Source organism: Lepisma saccharinum, chromosome 5 (assembly GCF_977018435.1).
Source record: "Lepisma saccharinum chromosome 5, izLepSacc3.1, whole genome shotgun sequence".
Classification (NCBI taxonomy): Eukaryota; Metazoa; Arthropoda; class Insecta; order Zygentoma; family Lepismatidae; genus Lepisma; species Lepisma saccharinum.
Genome location: NC_139233.1, coordinates 5149487 through 5168502, shown reverse-complemented (window position 1 = coordinate 5168502; position 19016 = coordinate 5149487). Strand labels below are relative to the sequence as shown.

Below are 19016 nucleotides of genomic sequence, written 5' to 3'. Positions count from 1 at the left end.
TGAGTCATTCCATACGAAATCAACACAGCCCACAACCTGACAATCTCAGATTTTCATGAAATTTGGTGCACTTAGTAACAGTGAAAATTTTGAGTCCTGTGCATCCTGTAATTGTCAAAAGGTCAAAGTTCGCAAATATTGCCCTTCCTAAGCCTGTTTAGCCAAATATTCTTTTTTCACGATTTTTGGGCGATGAAGTTTTTTGAGATTTTCAAGGTCAATATCATGTAACAAAATATTATTTTTACCCAAAGATAGGCTTGTTACATATCATTGGAAAGCTTGTTCAATTCCCTGTACAATAAACTTTATTTGAGCTTCCTAGGTCAAATAGGGGTGGAGTTACAGCTCATTTAGTATAGCTAAACTGGCTCAGAAAGGGCAATTTCTGCGAACTTTGACCTTGAATAATTTGACAATGACAAGATGCACCGGACTCAAACTTTTCACAGTTTTACTAAGTTCCATGGATGGTTTCAACTCCCTAAACTTCATGAAAATCTTGATGGTCATATTGAAAATTGCACATATCTGTGTTGATTTCGCATGGAATGACACACATAAGATTTTTTTTGGACTGTTATTTCGTCAGATTTATAATTTATCCTCACTGTTGTGCTGTGCTTAACAGAGAGAAAAGTGGCATACAATAACTAAAAAAATTCCAACAATAATTACAACAAAAGGTAAATATTAATTAAAAACCTCTTAACTTTATCTAGGATTCAAACCCAAAACCTCTAGCAATGGAGCACCACATTCTAACTTTAACATTTTCTTCAAAATTTCCCGAAGCTTGAATGCTTGCATAACTACTGTTGCACAATAAGGAAAACGTAAAAATATATAAAAGATACCACTGGTTCTGCATTCAATGCATAATGTTTCAGCCTTCTTGCAAAGTCTTTCCAATAATATTAAAGCATTAAAAGACTCACAACATTGATTACAAGCTAAAAAGCATAAAATGTTGCGAGATTTCTTAGTGTTTTAAACTTCTTGGAAAGCCTGAAGAAGGCTGACATGTTCATAATTGGAAACAGAACCTCTGGTATCTTATATATTTTTTAGTCATAACTTCCAAGTTACTTGAGCAACCAGCAATCCCTAACTCATTGAAATACAGCTTAACGAAGATGAGAAAACCCCTGTGCTTCTGTCATTGAATTATCAATCGCAAAAGAGTGGAGGGATCACAGGTGATGGAATCAGCTGCTTACCATGCAACCATGCCCTTGTGTTGACAAATGTGTGGCATTCTTCAACACATCATTGTCACTAGAGTGCTGTAGGAAGAGCATTTCGCTCGAGGACCAAATAGTTTTGCACGGACGACATTAGATAGCGTACAGAACCGAAAGCTTCTTTGCTCGAACAGGCAAAACCGGTATATGTCCAGTAGTATACACATGACCATAATTTGTCTGCGGAAGTGGGACCTCAAATGCAGATCGTGAGGTGAAAGATGCAGAGAAATTGAAACTTAAGTGAACATAGTATTATCTTATTATCTCCATCTTAAAATGTAGTTTAGTATAACTTACCAATATAGTGATATATAAAAATGCAACAGATGATTGTGGGCTGAAACTGCCAGCATTGATATTTTACATGTATGTGTCTACGATTATTGTCACATTAAAATGAAATTACTTGTAAATGCCCCAGCATGGAAGACTTCAATGACTATGAGTGAAAGATTGGTTCCATGCAGTACTCTAATTGTCACCTTTATTTAGTGCCAAGTGTTGGTATATTTACGAAGGAGTTAATTGAAGAGAGGAGAGCAAACAAATGACTATCCACTATGGTTTGCAAATTTGCCACGGTTCTTCTCATCTTGGTTGAGCTGAATGTCTGTATAAAGAAACTGCACGTACCTCTAACCCATTCGGAGCTATTTTCAGGTACTCACTGACATCTCGAGTATTTAACATAACATTTATGCCTGACGTATCCACACATTCATATGAAAACTTTCTTCCATCCACGAGAACTGTAAAGATAAAATAAAAATGCATTTTATTTAGTTATTTATGAATTACTTACAACTGTATTAAAATATCTCGAGGATTCATTCCATGAATTTTGAATTCAAAGTTTCATTTATGTATTTTTTTTTAATATCTACAATGCAACATGTGTCTTCTAACATGGCAAAGTTCTCATTCTTTTTAAAAGGTATTACTTGACCTTATTACCACAGAAAAAAACAGAGCTGGACTGACTCATCAACAGGATGACTGCTCTTTAAACCAAGATGAAATTCAAGTACAATCCCAGTACTTCAAGTTGAAATTTCTGAAATTTCAAAAGAAAAGAAGAGAAAAGAAAAATAAAGAGAGAAAATCAGAGGAAAAAAGAGAGAGAGAGTGAGAGAGATTATTTTTTCTTACTCTTGTAGTGTTTGGTAATATCAACACTACAAAGTTTTTACTATTTCTAGTGTATCCCAAACTACTGTAATGCAATACTATTATGATTTTAAAATATATAATTTAAGATTACAAAAATAACATGTCAAAAATTATGTAAAGTCTCTAAGTCACTTAGAAAATAAATGTTGTTTTCTAGGATGTCCAGTTTAGGCATGTACTTAATAACTGCAAAAGTAAGACATGCCTAAACAAAACTGGACATCATATTCTCGAGAAATGATGCCATGTGGTGTAAGTTATGCCTCATCTAAATTTTGTTCAATTAGAAAAGAGTTCAAAAATAAAAATACAATTTTAATGTGTACTAACGTATAAAAAGCTACATACGATACTTACATAAATTATCTAGACACCATTGTGCACAGAATCCAACTTGTCTCTTCAGATAATCATTGGAGCCCACCCATTCATCTAACCTGAGGAGTGGATTTTTCATTTCATACTTCAACCTTTTCTTGATAGTAATTTTATTCTCACCTGCATAAAAAAAAAAAAAAAATGTAGAATAAGTTTGCAATTTACAGTTATTTCTCAAGATGAGAATAAGAGGGGCATGAATTTGCATTCAAGATGACTTGTTATGAATTATATATGAGTTCTTAAAAAGTAGATGGAACTGTGAAATATGTAGGAAAAATCAGTTAAATATTGTTAAAAACAGTATTTGTTTTGTTTATATAATACACTATAAATTAATTGTTTGCTATTGTACTACAATTTCTGTGTGTGAGCTGGCCAGATCGTTAATAAGGTTTAGTTTTAATTCAATCTGTAAATATGTTTGTACCTTCCATGTTTATACATCAACATTCAAAGTGAATTAAAAGAGATTTGAAGTTCCAGACCTCCTTAATAATATACCTAGTCTGGCCATAAATACTGTTACAAAGGAAAAAGTGAAAACCAGCAATATGGTGAAAGGTAATTTAATATGCATAAAGAATGTGAAGCATACATGGTCTGACAACAGTTTGCACCAATCATATTTCAAAATGTTCGCCGTTAGCACACACACACACAGGCTCGGAGTCTGGTGGGCCACTCGTCTATTGCAGCACGCACAGTCTCCAGAGGAAATGTTGCCACTGCAGCCAGTAAAGAGCGATTCAAACTGTCAACTGTGGGGTGACTCTTCTTGCAGGCAATACCCTCAAGCACTGCCCACAGTTTGTAATCCAGGGGATTAAGGTCAGGGCTGCTAGAGGGCCAGTCAGTAGTGGATATGAAGTTGGGCACATTGTGCTCCAGCCACTCCTGGGTTAATTTCACCTTGTGGGCAGGAGCAGAATCTTTTGTAAAGTCCATTGGGGCATTCTGACCAGGGTGGTGGTCACGTCCTTCACTATCAGCTCCAGCACAGTGTTTTGGTACACCCGAGCACCAGTTTTCATGTTTTTCTCACAAAAATGAAGATGTGTGGTGCCAACATAGCCTTGTCCCTAGCTTCCCGAGATGATGAGGCATACACCTTATCATTTTACCAATAGAAACTCTCTTCGATGGTGAACAGTTTCTTATCGGCGAAGAGAATCTGTCTGTACCCATTCTTTGCGTACCGCTGAAGCAGGCATGCACATTTATCCTTCCTTTGCATCTTCAGATGCGACATCAGAAAGTGTCCAGTTGACCGTTGGTAAGCTCGAAGACCAAGATCGCCCCTAGTAGCCTGGACATCGTTCGCTTGGAGATGTTCATATCACGAGCCATCATTGCCTGTTTACATATGGGATTTCTCCTCACACGCGCCGCCACCCTTTTCACAGCTTCTGGAGTCCTTGCACTTCATGGAGGGCCTTCTCTCTGACGATCCTGACTGGACCCAGTATCAAGGAACCATTGGATTGTCCAGTACACAAACATGCGACTGATTTTCAGTTTTTTAAGCATGTTGAAAATTTCACACTCTGTTTTTCCAACTCTGTGTAGCGCTATCACTGCTACCCGTTTTTCGTACTCACTCTATTTCATTCTGCCTGTATGGGTTACGTGTCTCCTTTCCTACAGCAGCATCACACATTCCACCACCAAATTCGTTCATTCGCCTCACAACGGACAGCGTTGCAGCCTCTGGAACTTTGTAACAGTATTTATGGCCAGACTAGGTATAATAATAAAATTTTTCCAACACATACTGACATACACCACTATAATTAAGAACTATTGACACAAAACATTTGAAACTTACTTGTCTGAGCAAACTTCTCTAAGGCAATCAGTGAGAAGAGGATCACAGAGGGGTTGATATCTTCATTCTATCCAAAAGAAAAAATCATTACATTCAATCTGAAATCACAAATCAGGCACTTTTAAACATCCAGCAGTATTATATGCAGTACCAGGATTTTTATGTAATTACAGTAAAACCTTGTTAATCCAGAACCCGATAAGCTGGATTTTGCTTAATCCGAAAAAGGCAAAAGGAAAAAAAAAAACAACCAGAATGCAAGGTTTTAAATGTGGCTAGAAGTCAACAAGAGAACTTCCCAAAGAAAAGGCAGTCAACCACTGATGAAATTCTGTTTCCCGCAAACTTTGTACTGTACTGTATAGTGTTTTTTAATACACCATAACAAACGTGTTTTGTTGCTATAAACTGAGTTTTAATGCACTTTCTACTGTTCTTTTAGGTTATTTCAGTTCATCTGGACATTCGATAAACCAGTCAACTTATCCCCCATTAGTCTGGATGAACGAGGTTTTACTGTATTATGATGTAGTGATAAGGTTGTCATCGTGTAATTAAGGGTTCCCAGGTTTGATACACATTGGTTTGGGCCAAATTTTAAAACTGTAGGTCCAGTCCAAACTAGTCTACCTGTGCATGAAGTGCACTTAAAACTAAACTCAAACTTTCACAAATTATATATTTTTTGTAGCCAAGTAAAAATGGCAAACGCCAGCAAATTATAATGCTAGAAACAAATAAATTTCAGGTAATTATATTTTTTCACTTTAGAATATGTACTTTTACATAAAAAAAGCTGTACTTTCATCATTTCTCAATGGGTCACGCACTGAAATAGTGATGCGAAATTTCCTCGCCATTCAGCTACTGTAAAATTACAAGGCTTCCTTAATCTATATATAAAAATGGATGGATGTGTGTGGGTGTGTGTATATATGTTTGTTCTGGCATAACTTTCGAACGCCTGGAGTTAACCAACAAAACTTGGTACACGTATCACTTGCAATCTGGAAATAATATTTTTGGGGTAAGACACCCCTGGAACCCCTAGGGGTGGGGTGGGAAAGGGTGGCATGTAAAAATAATCACAAACGAGTGATATTAAATTACGCACAAACAGACATCCGTGACTCTATGCAATTCTGCACAACGATAGTGTTTCTCCGGTTGTCTAACATTCAGGCTGTGTTGCGAATGGAATCCATAGTTTTCATGACACTCCCAATGCGGTTCAACTTCAAGTTCATCACCTATCGGCATGGGAGGTGAGAGGGGGTGAAAAATAAAATCCCACAAATGACCCTACATTAGTGTCGAATCCATAGTTTTCGGAGTCGCTAAGCTAATTGATGACATTCACGATCACATTTAAAATTAGTTACATTTTATACTATAGTTAGAATTCATTATTTTCCTGTCTAATACAAAATTGAGATAAATAAATACCCACGCAATCAGCTAGTAGAACATATAATGGAGCTCATTTATTGACATTCTGAAAGTCTGGTATGAGGGGAAGTCATTAAATAACAGGAATTTTATTCCAAACTTCATGGAGATTTATGCACAATGGAAATTTGTATTTTGGGACTCAAAATAATTCCTTAGCGACATGCCATAAAGGTGTCATGACGATCAAGCATTATGCCCCTGCACAGTAGCTCGTACAACATGGCTGCTCCACTGTTGACTTGCACCATAGAAGAGCAACGAAGTGTTATTCATTTTTTGTGGTCAGAGGGAATGAAACCTTCTGAAATCTACAGCAGCATGAAGGTTCAGTACAAAGACAATTGTTTAAGTCCTGGGAGAGTGTATGAATGAGCGGAAAGATCCGTTTTTAAAAATAGAAGACAAAATCTCAGTGATGAACACTGGAGTGGGAGGCCAGTTTGTGTAGCAGTGAAACAGCAGATCAACCAATGAATCCATTAATTTAGTACAAAATTGTAATGAAAACAAACAAACAATGAAAGGAACTTAATACTTACAAGGTTGGCAATTAGGTAATCCAATGTTCCTTGCGTTAATATCGCTATGCTACTGGGTCCTGCAAGTTTCTCTGCTATGCAACCCAACACGACACACACGTTCCTTTGCTGTGTGGGGCTCGCTTTGCCTTGAATTGAACTCCGGGCCGACAAATTAAAAATATTTGACAGTTTTAGCACAGACTCCTGAAACAGAAAAACAAACATAACTGTTAATATACATTCGCCTGACTGTACATCCAATAAACCTCCTGAAATTCTTACAACTTACACTCCATCCTGAGAAACAAACCTTCCATCATGTACTGCCTCTCAATTTCTACCATTATGTAGCTTGTCTCCAAAAGTATACACAGCATGTGGAAGTTAAAGAACTTAGCACTAAACAGATAACTTGAAAACTTGACTTAACTTTCATGTGTTCAATAATTTTCAAAATTTCCAAATTACTATTCCATTCCTATTTTTTTACACTGTAGCCCTGAAAAATATATCTAAGCAGGATAGAACTCAGAAACAAAGTACATGAATAAATACAAAATAAATTTAAATATTATTGCACTAAGAATAACTTTTAAATAATAAGGATGGACCAACACAAAATTCTTGCAATACTGATAAAGAACCAAAACAAAATGTACAGATATATTATCAACCTGACATACAATTGCAAATGTTCCTTGGTGTACATACATATGTAAACTGGTGACTATACTGGGTTTCGCCTTTGAAAAAGACATTGCATATTTAGATATTTGCTTTATAAGACCGAGAAATATGGAACACATTTATATACATATAATAATAATAACAACATGCAGACTTTTCAAGTAAATGGTCAGGCAAGAATTATGTGACAAATTTTACCTTTCTTTTATATCTCTATTTTGGTTATCTTATGTAACTTTTGTAGTTCTTGAATTAATCGTGATGATGAGGTAATGGGAGAAACACAATCCATGACTTGACCAGGACTCAAACCTGGGACCTCTGGCTTTGAAGTACAATAAGATAACTACTCTGCCACAGAGACCAGCGTTAATTTTACTTATAAACCGACATACCTATAACCAGAGGAGAGGTGAGGCATCCGGTCATCGGGAGATGCGGCGATGGCAAAGCAAAATAATAAAGATATTCCTTTTTAAAATTTTTAAGTAAAACATAAGTCAGAATATTCGCATATTTGAGCAAAATTGGTCAACTGACACCACAAAACGGTTAGAAATAAGCAAGAGATCCACTAAGTTTAGCACATCGAAAGGAGAGACCAGTTCTATCCCCGTGCCCAACTGTCCCGCTAAGTTTCCTGTTGAGTTCAATGATGTCGGGCAGGCCCATCGCAGCAGGTCTGCGAATCCAAGGTCCTTCGACGGTTTCCCCCACCCCTGCTCTTGAAGGTCTGGTCATAAGAGACTTTTTTTCAGCCCCCTTGTTTACAAACATGACAGGGTTTCTGTGACGTCATCAACATGAAACTTCTCTGAATGTCAACTACTGTAAAGCATGCAACGGTCTTGTTTTTAAGAGAAAACACATATTGAAGAGCATCGCAACGCAACTTACACAGAATACTTGAAAGTAATGGTGCATATGAAAAAAAAATATGTAAGCAAAACCATAAATTTCCCCAAGGTAAGTGCTAGAAAGAACGGAGGGGAAAAAGCAGTTCTGTATCCATTGTATTTCCTTCATAGTATTTATCCCTTTAATTTTTTTCAATCGTGCGGTTCAAATATCGATTTAGGAAAAAACTGTTCTTGCTTTATAAGACGTGAAGTACTTCCTGTTGTTTTGTGTTTACTATGCTTACAAATGACACAAGACTGATCAAGATTCTTGTTCTCGAGGTGACAGACATACTTACTCACACAGAACCTTTTTCCTAACATACCTCATTTTCACACCAGGGATGGCCAAAAATATCAGGATTCCTGAAAATTTAAAATTTTGGATTTGGAAATTTTACTAACCGTATTTCGGAGGGAGAGGTTTAACAATTTTTCCATTTTTTTGGATAGAATTTATTAAGAAAGTTTTGTCTTTCTTATTTTACGATCATATACTCCGTAGGGGAAAAAAATGGATTTGGTTATCTCTACTTCACACGTCATGTATGAACACTGTTATAATTATCAATGAAGGAATCCCCCATCCCGGTTGAAAGATTGATCCTGACGTTTGGCAAGTCTTGCGATGATTACCTAAAAATGTCATGCTTCGCCACTGCCTATAACAGCCAATAACATCACCAATGAATCTCCATTCCATATATAGCGAAACAAAATAATAATAATAATAATAATGATTAAAAGAATTTTCAACTTATAATATTGCTTTCTTCTATCAATTCCATTGGTATGTTGCTACAGAGATGTTTGTGAGATTACTATTTGAAACAAGGCAGGACCTTGTGTAATATTAGTGCTCCCATACTATTATATATATTATCCTGGTTCTATTTTTCTATTTCAATTTTTGGTTATTTGACAACCTTTTCTACCTCTTGGATTAATCGTGATGATGTGCATGAATGATTAACACATGAAATTAGTAATGAAAAAACAGAAAGATACATCCATGCCCTAACCAGGGACCTCTGGCTGTGCAGTGCATGATGCTGACCACTCCACCATGGGGGTTAGTCTGTAACTGTACACCAAGAGGAATGAATGTGACCCTACCTTGGTTGGAAGTGGGCAATCGTCCAGCAGCAAAGTGATGACTGCTGGCCCCAACGGATCGTGCATCGGAATGACATTCACCATGGATGTCACCACTTGAATCCATCCATCCTCCTTGTCTGCTATCACATGAAGCTTCATCATGGATGGGGGTGGTTCCTGCTCACTGAACAGACGAGAATAACAATCATAAATCAAAGATGCATTAACTCCTTCTTAACTAATTCTATCAAGTTAATGATATTACAAACACACTTTACGAGATTGAATGCTTCTTTTGCTACATATTTTACTTACAACTCAGAAATGGTCAATGTAATATTTTCCTAATAGACATCTTGTGTTAATTGCTAAGTTGACAATGAATGATGAACTGATGAAATGGGTGGTTCGGATATATATAATGACTCATGGGCCATGATTGGATTCTACATGTAGTGCAAGAACGTATTATTCACACATCAAATTGAAGTAAAATATTGTCATAGGTTGAGATGAATGTCTATACTATGATTTACCATACATTATGTGGTAATAATTTGATTGATTGGCTTCATTTTATTTCACCTCTGTCTAATTTGAGAAGACGGCGATGAGTGATGATATGATGAAAGAACACTCGCAAACATACATGCCCAGGCTGGGATATGAACCAGGAACCATGGCGTCGTAGCAGGATGTGCTAACCACTCTGCTAAGTGGACCGACTGTGGTAATAACTTGTCTGAGGCAGGCAAGCTGATGCACATGGCAGTGTATCCAGTTGTACACTGAGAATGATGGTCAACGTACCGACCATTGAGAGCTGCACTAACATTTTCTTACAGGTAATCCTATCCTATTTCACTCTTTAATGTATCTTGTTCAGCTCAATACAGTTTCTACAGAGCATTCCCTTACATTCGCTACGAGACTCTGTGACAAGCGGCCCGGTAACAGCGCTTATCTTTCCCGGTGATCGGGGTACACTACAGTCGCATGCTAGAGTCAGTTATTTTCAATCTCTTTCCCTTTCTGTTGATGTTGCAGTCTGGCGCCAGTATAATCCTCCCTCGGAAGTTGTGTTACGTCGTGTCCGTGTGTTGAAGATTGTGGCTTAATATGGCACCACAAAAGTTTACATTACAACAAAGGATTTATCTTGTCGAGTGTTACTTTGGAAAGAGGAATTGTGGAGAAGTGCGACAACGTTTTGCATCGAAATTTTTTGGTGTTCCCGTTCCACATAGGACCACTATATTAAACCTCTAAAAAAGTTTAGAGTAACAGGGTCAGTTCTGAATAAAAATGGAAAGAAAAACCCACGTGTACTTACTGAGGAAAAACTCGATGAGATAGGACAAAGGTTAGAACAGTCTCCTTGGAAATCTATCCGCCGCCTCTCACAAGAAATGGGTGTTTCAAAAACCCTCTAGGTCCCCCAATTTGTCAGCCTGAGATTTTTATTTATGAGGAAATCTAAAAAATAAAGTATACAAAGACAATCCGCACACCATCCGTGAGTTAAAAGAGAGTATTGTACGAGAAATCGGGAGAATTACAGTAGACAAACTTGCACGTGTAAATGCCAATTTCCTTCGGAGATGCCAGGAATGTGTTGCAGCAGAGGGACATCATTTTCAACACCTTCTGTAGTCAAGGTTAGTACACAATATGAAAACTGTTATTTTAATAGCCGACTCTAGCGGACACCGTACAGGTACTCAGAACGCTGCCACTGATTCTATCCTTTTATCTGGGTGAATCTTCATTACTTAGGTAGCCATGATGTAATGACTTTTACACCCCTCACGTCTCATAAGCATGTCAGAGCAGCAAGATGTAATGCTTAGTACACCAAACTTAACCTGCCTAATCCACTCAGATATGAATGTCAGAACAGGAAGGATAATAATTATTCTGTACAAAAAGTATTAAGAATCAGCACACATATATAAAGTGATTCATGTGGAAAATGCATGTGCATTATAGAATTTATATTGATGAGAACTATGGTTCCTTCAGTGGCTGAAATTCTGTAATTTGCCTAAGCTTTTAACGTACTACTGCACATGCACATACATTACTTTCAAGAGACAAGAATACAATGAGATCTAATGCCAGTTACAAAAGAACAAAAGAATTACAGCAGTCCATGATACAGAAGTTATTAATATTTATTTTAAGATTAATGTTGTTACATGACAAATTGTATTGATTTAAAGTCTGAAACATGTGTATCATGATATAAGAGTTAAATAATCAATTTACAGTTCGGCACACACATGTGCTATGTAGAAATTTTGGTAACTGTTCTGATTGTTTTGTGATTTTTTTTCAAATTCTCATCGCAGAAAGACTAATTATCGTAGAATTTTGGAAATCATTGTCACACGAAATTTGAACCTTCCTTACAGTAATGAGCATTGTTTGGATTTGAAAAAAAAGTTATTTATGTTGAAAGAAACAACTTAAAAATTACCTTAAGCAAGCATGCACTCTTCCCATGGACAAGATATTCTCCGTTGACAAGCGACATGAAGTATACTAGACTAGTGGGAATGAATGTAGAAGTAACTGGGACCCTTAATAGGGACTTTGGAGCAAATGAAGAATATAGAGATTGTCTCCAATTTCGTTCATTTTTGGTATACTAACTAAATTTGGCCTTCTGAAACTGTTGTTAAAATGCGGAGGTCACGTGTGGAAATAGGGAAAAAAGCCGATATAAGTGTATTTTTTTTTTGACAGCTGTATTGCATTGTTTTAGGAACAAAATTCTAACTAAGCTTGCCTAATCTAACCTTACCGGAAATGGTTCATGAGGCTATCCGTGAATGTTTTGTGGAGCACTAGCTTCCTCACTGCATAAGATGCCATTTTTGTAGAAGAACGCTCGAACACCATTGCCAAACTTACCTCTAATCGACGTCCGCATTCCACATGCTCTTCTACCTTGTCGTTCTCTATTATATTAATGTTCTGCAAGTAACGAAGCAACAGTGTGGCAACGCTGTACACAGCGCAACGAATGCCAAACGTCACTTGCTCATATAATCAAACATGGTTCCTATGTTTCTGTATGGAGAATGATCGCGGTAATGAAGAACGTAATTTTGCAACATATATAGACGTAGGCTGAGTGTATAATTTTTTCATGTGACCCCCAAATCTTAACTCCAGATACGTTACCAGGACTGCATATTTAGTGAGTATAAGAAGTAGGAAACAAATTGGAGACATTCTCTGTATTCTTCATTCTTACCGGGACTTTATTTTAATGCTAAAAAAAATAAACCCTAACCTAACCAAGAAAGCATCTATAGAACAAAATCTTTAGTAATCGCTAAAACTCTGCAGTATGTGTTAACAGACGTAAATTGAAACCGAACCATTTAATAATTGCATTCGTAGCATGATGAAATCTCAATAAAACAAAAGTAACTTGGGCCGAAATTTCAGCAAAAAAGGTAATTTACATCTATACACTGAAAAAAAACTAGGCACCATCAAAATCAACATTTTTTCAAAGGCAACAGACATGGACTGGCTTTGTAGCTCAGTTGGTACAGTATGCCAGAGACCTTGATTCGAGTCCTTGTCGAACCAGCATTTTTCACTTAAATTTTTGCATTACGCAATCAGAACATGAGTTCTTTCGTTAGTGATTGGCAAACAGTATGACTTCACAACAATATACTTACTTCTCAACCAGAGTCCTTATGACGGACAAAGTTTCCAGCACAAGAGTATCCACGGTCGATGAAGAAGAAAATTCACTGTACAGTCTGTCGCCTGCTGATAAGAAATAGGAGCAGTCAGCCGCATCAACAGTAGCTGAGATAGACTGGACCTGTGTGTTATTTGGTTCATTCACATCACTTTCTTCCGTTGGCTGGTCCTTACATAAGCATGCACCCATTTTATAAATTGCATAGAACCATGCACGGTGTAGTGCACTTAAAATCTTGAACGGTGAATTTATCAAAAGGATAGCGACGAGCCACTGTGTGATGATCATATATGCTGATTCTCGAAGGGCTCAACGGGAATATCAAGTTCCTTGGTGGACTGTTTTATTTTCACTTTTCCCCATCTTGCTTGCAAATTTTCAAAGCACTACAATGCACCCATTGTCACTGCTTCTGCTGTGAGTCTGCAAAGAGAGAGTATAATGGTATTGAGGAAACAGAATGGTTTATTTGTACATAGCTATTATACAAGGATGGGTACCAGTGCAAACTGTGTAAAGGTTGATGGAGGACAAGACAACAATACAACACATAAGATATTTAATGGCAAGATTACATGTATGAAAGAATGCAGTGGCACATTGGATATAACTCTGTGGAAAGAAACATTTGTGTGTGCATCAGAAAACGATTCCGTGTAGCAATATGTCAATATATTGTGGTGTATATGCAATGAAAGTGTCTACAATACCAATCAGCCAGAAGTACTACATTCTATAGCATTAAGAGCACACATAATTTACTGGAATTAGCTACGTAAATTTTGCAATTGAACTAGTGCATAACAGTTGTCTTAAAAATCATAATTATATTTTACATGAACAATAAATATTCATAGTAAAACAAGTCTAGGACATTTATATTCGGCATGGTTTAACTGTCATACCTTAAAAACACTATTTCCGAGGATGAAAAAGAACATATGTGTAAGCTAAGAACTTTCCCCTCATTTGCAATTTAAACAGAAAATACCGATCAACAATGCTGGAGTATGCTGTAATATAATACACTTGCTAGAATATCTAACATAACGGATCTAGAATTTCCGTTTCTTCACATATGACATTGAGGGAAAATAAAATATAAGTTATAATAATACAACTTACAAGCAATATAGGATCCTCGAACTTGAATCGAACATCATAAAACAAATGTATCAGTAGACTTTAAGTTTGTGATATGAATATCTAATAATGTTCATATTTCAACTATGAAAACAATAGTTTACAGTTTACACGTCTAAGAGCACAAATAACGGGATAGAAAATAGATAAAACGGCAATAATACTACTGATGTCTTCAGTCACGTACGAAATGGAGATGAAAAACAATTGACAGCGATAATGCGTTGCAATAATAGTGACAGTGAGGAGAATAAATCCTCGTCCGTCTCGATTTCGACGGACGAGGACGCTGGTAATTTGCTATTATTATATCATTTTCGATGAGTGTCAGCATAGAATAGAATATATTCTATGGTGTGAGGTCAATGACGAAATATATGATGTTCAAAAGCAAGGGCGCCAACCCACAGAGGGAGGCCATACATCATTGGCCCTCAATACGTGGACGAGGTGTGCCGTGAAAGACGGCAGATTAATGTAGTCTCTGGTACGTACAATATGTAACATTCTTATTCTTACACACAGGTTTTCAAAGAAAATGCTTTAATATCTGAAAGGAAATACACTCTTTTGAAATTGTTTCTTTACAATTCAATAACTAATATCATTAGGAACATAAAAATCTTACCCAATTTCTGTATAACCAATGACAATAATAAATTAAATGAAACTGAAAGAGAAACATGCCATTTCTTGTACAACTTTTCTATTCGTACACTTAATAATATAAAAGAGAAAAGTATATTCAGAGCAAATTGACTGACAGTTCTAATATTTTGATGCGTATCCTTTGGCTTTAATTACTGCTTGACACCTGTTCTTTATAGAATTAACCAGTTTACGACATGTTTCAGAGCTTATTTTATTCCACTCGGCTTGCACAACAGTTTTCAACTCTTGTTTGGACTTGAAGCCTGCTTTATGGACTCGCCTCTTCAAAATTTCCCATAAATGCTCAATGGGATTTAAGTCTGGACTTTGAGCTGGTGTTTGTACTATTAGCCAATTCATGTTAACTCGCGCTACAGCGCTGTACTCGCACCTTATGTTTACTGTCATTGTCTTGTTGGAATCTGTAGATTTGGGGCCTCCCGGATGGCGCAGTGGTTGAGTCGCCGCCTTGTAATCAAGGGGTCCCGAGTTCGATACCCGGTGGAGGCACATAGTGGTTCGGATTCCACTTTAAACTGTAGGTCCAGTCCCGATTAGCCTTTCTGTGCATAAAGTGGACTTAAAACAACAAATCAATCAATCAATCAATGGAATCTGTAGATAGGCGGCATGTCCATTTTTTGGGCACTCTGCTTTACATTGTTCTTCAATATGTCCAAAATGTCCAAATAGACATATGTATCCATGATACCATCAATAAACTGGATGGTACCAACATCTTTGGACGACTACACCCCAAATCACCAGCGTGTTTAACTGTTGGAACTGTGTTAATGTGATCATTGTCTTTATTTGATTTTCTCCAGACCCTATTTATCCCATCTGACAAGTATATATTAATCTTGAACTCGTCTGACCATATGACACTATCCCAAAATTCCTGGTCCTTGTGGATTTGCTCCTTCGCGAATGAATGTCTATTCCTGCGATTCACCTTATTTACATACGGCCTCTTTCGTGGTATTCTGCCATGATATCCATGCTTCCACAAGGCACATCGGACAGTTTGATCGGACATCATCTTGCCAGCAACATTTTCTACTAACGGTCGTAACTGAGGAACACTTAGTCGGGGATTTTCTCGCACTCTTTTTAAAATAAAGAGTTCATCACGTTTATTCAACCGTCTTTCTCTCTTTTGGTTTTCTCGGCACATTCTGTGTTGAACCTTCCTCTCTAACTTTGTTTAACCTACTAAGTATTGAACTGTGGAGTGTGATTTATTGACTGGTTGTCCAATTTTTCTTAACGAATAACCTCTAACAGCCAAATTTATAATAACACCCTTCAGATCGGAACTAAGTTCCTTCACCTTGCCCATTTCGAACACGCTGATAGATAGACGATAGACCTACAACAATACCTACGCCAGCATTCCGCTTGACGGGGAGCGCACCTGGATGTTCAAACTTGTTACGAAGTTGCAAACTGCACGAAATCGCCCGAAAAGCGGTGGTGCTGTATGCGAGGAAGATTGAAACTTTTGCCTGTACGAATAACAATGTTGCATGAAACAGCGTTTTTTTCTCTGTTCACACAAATTATATACTCTGTTTATACACTTTGAATATACATTTTTATTGACATTTGTTGATGAAACCTTCATTAACATTAATTTCCAGGTACATATGAAAATGATTATATTTACTAGTAGATATGACATGTTTTCCTCGGAAATTCTATGTGTACGAATAACAATGTTACATTCTGTATCTGCATCGAAGAATTGTTCATCAACAAATTTATAGATGTTTATGAAAAGGAAGCAAGTTGAATCCAGTAGTGGACTCAACTCTGAACTTGACAACAACGCCAAGGCATTTTCAATTCAATTTCAAATTTATATTTTGTAAAACAATAATAATAATAATAAGGTAAAATATGAGGCTTATGACAAGGGTAAGATATGAAAAATTTACTGTGAACCCCACCCTGACCGTGCTTGATGGAAATTCCAACCTATGGGCACTGGAGGATTTAGGGGGAGAGCCACGTGCCTCTCGTGCTATCATAGAAAGTATTGATAGCATTATACGAGCAAACAACAAAAGAAATGCTTGATCAATCCTTTTCCAGATGATAAAAGAAAATCAAAGTCTAGCACAGATGCATTAATCGGGGCTAGATTTACTACACATTTAAATAAAATGACACCGGAAATCGAATTCGGAACGTGTTAATAACGTAAACTGGTTAACTGCTCTGCTGGGGCCAAGATAAAATATTCTCTTCTCTGGTCAAATATTTCCGAAGTTTGTGAAGTTTCCCTAAGAAAATGAAATCTCAAGCTCATATTTTTCTTCCAGCAAATCGTGTCAATATAAATCTACGAATGTTATCATAATATGATCAAAGGGTACTCGATTAGTTTCCATTGTACAGTGGTTCGGCTATTGAAGGTCCAGTCCCGGTTAGTATATCTTAAAACGAACTCTTGTAATAATTTTGATTTAATATTAGTCTATATACATGGGCGTATATATAGCTCACGTAAGGTGGGGGGGGGGGGGGTGTTCAACTTTTGGTTCAATTAGGGTTCCTATATTTCATAAGTAAAAATCTGGGACACTACTGACCGGTAGCTTGTTAGGTTGATTGATTGATTCATTCATTTGGTGTTCTAAGTCCACTTTATGCACAGTAAGGCTAATCTGGACTGGACCTACAGTTTAAAGTGGGATGCGAACCACTTGTGCCTCCACCAGGTATCGAACCCGGGACCCATAGGCGGAGTTTGAGCTTTTGCTTTGGGGGGGGGCAGACTCTGGGAGAAGCATATGATGTATCTGAGGGTTAAGGAATATCACCTAGTTTATAAGGTATCCGGGGTCCTTCCGCCGGAAATTAGAAAAACAACTTAAAAACACTGAGTTTTAGGCCTTTTAGATTTGAAAATGTTAAATTTCCTCGCTTTAGTAAACAAATATTAATTAGCATATTGGTTGTCAGTTTTAAAAGAAGCAAAACAGTACGATTATTGCATTTTGCATTTCATTACTTTTTTATTAATACAATGCTCGTATTACTTTAAAATAGTTACGGTACAATAGTAAGCTTCAGAAATTTTAGAAAAATTAGATGAAAAGTTTCTTTTGATGCCTCAACAGTAACTGTTGACTCAACACAAAGTCATTTTACGTTTTTCTTCAAACTGTACACATAAATCAAATCGTCTAAGTTAATTGTTTTAACAACATCTGATTCAGAGTATAAGATCATTAAATTGTTCAATTTCTGTTGACCCATTGTGCAACGCAACCAGATGGGGATTCGCCTCATAGCAGAAAATGTCTCTCACATTTGCTCACTTGGAAGAACTACCCGCTATTGCGGCGCAATTACCGCACATACCATCATGCCAAACGTCAAGATTTGCGGTATGGCTTCATAACAAAAATGTAGTAACTGAACTTAATCGTGTGTTATTTTTTCAGTATTCTTTAAGTTGGGGGGTCAGGCCCATCTTGGCCCCTCCAGAACTCCGCCGGGACCCCTTGATTAGAAGGTGACGACGCTACCGCTGCGTCATCGGGGAGGCCCTATATCTTGTTAGGGAGTGGGGGTGGGGGCGGTGACTGGACCCGCTAAAGTTGTATGTACTATATACAACGTAATTGTCATTTACATCACACATTGTGTGGGAACTTTATTTGAAAACTGCGGACTGAACAGATAGGCACCCAAGCACTTACTCCTTATAGTAAGCAGGTTACTATACAATGGAAGAAAGTCGTAACTGAAATTCAGCACTGCTAGCAGACGGCGGCGCCATCGTGAAGTCAAAGATGTTTACGTACCGTCTGTAACTCGTTAACTCTTGTATTATGGAGAGGGAGTGGTTCAATGTAGAGTTAGATTATTTTGTAAAATGATCATTTTAAAATTACGTCCACGCATTTAAAATAAAAAAAAAAAGAGTTCAGGAAAGAAGGAGTCTTAATCATTTCTTCTTTCCCACCCGATTCCAGGTCATTTGTGCATCGCGAATAAACTATTCGGAACACCGGGACAAATGATACCATTCCGGGATTGTCCCTGAAAATCCGGGACGTATAGCGTCCCTAGGTATGATCTGGCTATTAAAATCCACTCTGCCACCACATGAAAGGTCACACATTTATTAAATGAAGTATATCTACGAACTTCTAACTTTTCTACATAAAATAAGCAGAAAATGCTTTTGAAAAAGCT

At 37.1% G+C, this 19016-nt stretch overlaps 1 protein-coding gene across 2 annotated transcripts in view; it reads right to left on the bottom strand.

Annotated features, from left to right (window-relative positions):
- The window catches only part of LOC145987626 (RING finger and SPRY domain-containing protein 1-like), a 60486-nt gene extending 46133 nt beyond the window's left edge, over positions 1-14353 (bottom strand). For both annotated transcript variants that reach the window (XM_083122041.1, XM_083122042.1), the window contains exons 1-7: positions 14136-14353; positions 12982-13433; positions 9299-9464; positions 6615-6800; positions 4624-4690; positions 2775-2915; positions 1881-1996 (exon numbers count right to left, since the gene is read on the bottom strand). In XM_083122041.1, coding sequence (XP_082978167.1) covers positions 1881-1996; positions 2775-2915; positions 4624-4690; positions 6615-6800; positions 9299-9464; positions 12982-13298 — 993 coding nt within the window. In that variant the 5' untranslated portion in view covers positions 13299-13433; positions 14136-14353. The remainder of the gene's footprint in view (positions 1-1880; positions 1997-2774; positions 2916-4623; positions 4691-6614; positions 6801-9298; positions 9465-12981; positions 13434-14135) is intronic.
- Between the last annotated feature and the right edge of the window lie 4663 nt (positions 14354-19016).